General features: G+C 41.4%; 1 protein-coding gene across 1 annotated transcript in view; it reads left to right on the top strand.

Annotated features, from left to right (window-relative positions):
* The window catches only part of ZNF367 (zinc finger protein 367), a gene marked incomplete at its 5' end in the record, with an annotated part of 3557 nt that extends 377 nt beyond the window's left edge, over positions 1–3180 (top strand). Inside the window, 3 exons of the mRNA XM_009879123.1 lie at positions 1518–1637; positions 2042–2180; positions 2693–3180. Coding sequence (XP_009877425.1) covers positions 1518–1637; positions 2042–2180; positions 2693–2933 — 500 coding nt within the window. The remainder of the gene's footprint in view (positions 1–1517; positions 1638–2041; positions 2181–2692) is intronic.
* Positions 3181–3525: the final 345 nt, after the last annotated feature.

Raw genomic sequence — 3525 nt, 5'->3', positions numbered from 1 at the left:
CAGCAATTTGGGCTGTAAACATAGACAAATGGTGTAAGTTATCTGCTGCTGTCACAGGCTTACTTTGTAAAAGGGAGAACTCTGCTCGAGCTTGGTTCTTTGTACACGCTAGCACTTCTTATTCTGACTCTTCTCTGTGATCTGTCTCCTTGCTGGTGTATTTTTTGCACAGAATTGAAGTTTAGCTGTAAGAGGTGGCAGTAACTGAGTAAGTAGCTGGTAACTTAGGCAATGTAATACCTTAGAAGTGTTGCTTAGATGTTATGAAAAGCATTTAAATGCTTAAAATCACCCTATACTTGTCTCTCACCACCTAAAATTCATTTTCAGGGGTGGAGGTGGTCATGCTAATTTACTGAACTGTACGTAGAAGGCAACTCACAGTTATAACGTAGGTTCAACTCACTCAATACCCAGGTGTGGTTGGACTGGAGATGCTTGGACTGGAGTGCAAATACATGATTTTTTCCATGCTCCAACAGGACTCTATATTTGCAATAACACATGAACTAATGTAGCTCACAACAGGTGCAACACCGACACTCCACCCAAATGCCCAAACCAAATGAGTGAAACCCAACAAAAACCTTGCCTTTCATGGTCTCTTTTTCTCATTCAAATCACTAAGACTAATGGAGGAACTAATATTAAACAACTCTTTCCTCGTGCTTGTTGGCCTAAATACATTTTTATTTCACTTGGTTGTATTAGGTGTTGAACTTGCAGGAACCACTTAACTGAGCAGAGCCTACCCTTGCATTATTCCTCTGAATTAGCAAGTCAGCATCGCTTTTATTTTGTGGTCTTTCCTAAGGGAGTGGTGGCATGGCATGCCTTTGCATAGTTGCATGCAGTCAGATCCTCACGAGGCAGGATACACCTGCTGTCTCTATTCTTCTCACTGCAGTTTGCATGGGGAAGTCTTCCTCAATGACTGGCCTAAGAAATCTTTCTTGGCCTAAGTCTGGAATAAGTTTGTTTTGTGACCTCCATTTATCTATTACAACTTCTTTCAATAGTCTTCCTTAATGAGATATTTCTAGAACTTTGTATGTTACTGTACCGTTGTCCTTAGTTGATTTACCCTAGTTCAGGCTATGTCAAATATGATTACAGCTGGAGTTACAGTACTTGTCCATTTATTCATCTCACTTTGTATTACTTGCTCTATAGGTTCATAGTTTGATGGGACAGAGCTTATGCAGTGCTGTGCAAAAGGCTTAAATCAGTATATAGTACAGGGAAAATTAAATTTTGGGATTCTGCCCCCCCAGCCTTTCTCTGGAAATAATTGCATTTGCCAGTAGCATTAAGCAAATACTTCAAAGTAAAGATGTGTTTCAGGTAGAAGTAACTCTCTGCTATTTGGTACACTAGGGCTTTTAAAGTAGGTATAAGAGTTTCTCGAGTGGGTATAATGAGAGCTTGCTTGTGTGAGGCTCAAGCCAGGGACCACTACTGGATACTCTGACTCTTACATTCAGTTTTCATAAACTTGTTCTGTTTCTATTTTTAAGGTGAAAGGCCATATTTGTGTGACTACCCAGACTGCGGGAAAGCCTTTGTTCAAAGTGGGCAGCTCAAAACTCACCAACGTCTCCACACAGGGGAGAAACCTTTTGTTTGCTCAGAGAATGGTAAGCCATCAGAGAACAATTGGCAGCTTTCCGAACTAGGGTCGGTGCAGTACTAGTAACGTGTGGCTGTTCCAAGTGGTAAAAATCCATTAAAGCTTCAGATTTCAATATGAGAGGAGCTTCTAGGGAAGGGAAGAGCCACACAGAATCTGCATATTCATGCAAATAGGCATCTAAGGATTGCACACCGTGTTACATAAGTAGGTTATTAGTAATTCAGTCAGTTGATACTAATGTATAAAATGATGGGGCACATTATGAGTCTTGCAACTAGACGTCACTGTTTAAATCCAGACCTAGGAGGGCTGGATTCAGCAGCATCTTCATCCTACAGATGTTAGGCTTACTCGTTGCTAGGCTGCTTTGCGTAGTGTGTTCTTCATTGTCACTTTGTGTTTTTTAAGGCTGTTTAAGTAGATTCACACATGCAAACCGTCACTGCCCCAAACATCCATATGCCCGACTGAAGAGGGAAGAGCTCACAGACAGGCTGAGTAAGAAGCAGACGGCTGACAATAAAGCTGTGGCTGAGTGGCTGACAAAGTAAGTTCTGTCATGGTGTAACCTTTCTCTAAATACTTATAAGTGTGGTCTGAGTAGACATTTTGTTCTTAGGGGCACTTCTTACTGTACAAATCAGCTGGGCCTTGCCCTTCCTTCAAGAAGTGTGAACTCCTGGCCAACACCAAGTTTTTAAGAGACTTTTACCTTTTTATTTTTGGGACCTCTCCTTTAATGCTTCTTTTTGCTTGATCATCACCCCCTGATGCCTTATTAGTGCTACAGCCTTGCAGAATTTGCATCTGTATGAGGGGCAACAATTGTGTATGCCTAGGGAGAAACTCCTGTAGAGGAGAAATCAGTCACAGATGTTCACTTGGGCACTTTATTGTCCTTAAAATACTGAATAAAGTAAGTTTCTGCAAGCTTAAGTACTGCCATAGAAAGGCTGAAAGATAAAGCCACATGCAGTGAGGTTTTTGCCAGCTTTGAATTGTTGGTGTGTGAGTTAGTTGCATGTATTTTAAAAGCATTCCCTGTGTTTGGTTTTGTAGGTACTGGGAGACCAGAGAACAGCGTGCTCCTGCTTTGAAAACTAAAACAATCCAGAAAACAGATCAGGAACAGCAGGACCCAATGGAGTATCTTCAGTCTGATGAAGAGGATGATGAAGAGAAGAACAGCGCTCACTCAGCTGCTCGGCGCCGCCGCCTCCAGGAACAGCGTGAACGCATGCATGGCGCCCTGGCTCTCATTGAGCTCGCAAACCTAGCTGTGGCACCGCTTCGACAGTAGATAGGAACAATCTGCCTATACAAAATGTACTTCCTGGTGGTACTTAACCAGTTAGATCCTGAGCATAAGCTAAGCACCTTATTTGCTTATCATAGGCTGCTATTCTGTAGAATTTATGAAGAATGTTGTTGCCCCATAACGTGGGGTGAGAGAATTGCACTTTTTGTAAGGTAAAAGACAGATGTAAAGTTTCTAAGTATTTTGTAAATACGGGACTGCATAATGCAGGGTTGACAAATTTACGTGTTGTGGGAAGCTAGATTTTGCAAGGTTAACTCATTTATTTGAAGCAGTTTTCACAGGAAGCACTTTCTGAACAAAGTGTTCATAATTAGGAGAATGGTACATGTGGCCAAAGAAGGCTGACAAAAAGGAAAGTATTTGTCTGGCAATTTAAGCAAATTTGTATTAAGTGGTAGGTCTCAAGTTACTGTTAAGCAGCAATGAAACCGTATTTCTTTTAATGTAAATGTAACTTTACCTAATATCACTGGGGTGGAAGGCAAAGCTTAGTTATCTCACCTTGTAAAGAGGAAGGTTGTTCAGGACCTTCACTGTGACTGTTCAAGGTGTGAGGCTTGACTTTGCTGTT

The sequence above is a fragment of the Apaloderma vittatum genome, unplaced genomic scaffold (assembly GCF_000703405.1).
Source record: "Apaloderma vittatum isolate BGI_N311 unplaced genomic scaffold, ASM70340v1 scaffold35151, whole genome shotgun sequence".
Lineage (NCBI taxonomy): Eukaryota > Metazoa > Chordata > Aves > Trogoniformes > Trogonidae > Apaloderma > Apaloderma vittatum.
The sequence above is the reverse complement of the archived record's forward strand: the minus strand, read 5'-3'. Positions and strand labels throughout refer to the sequence as shown.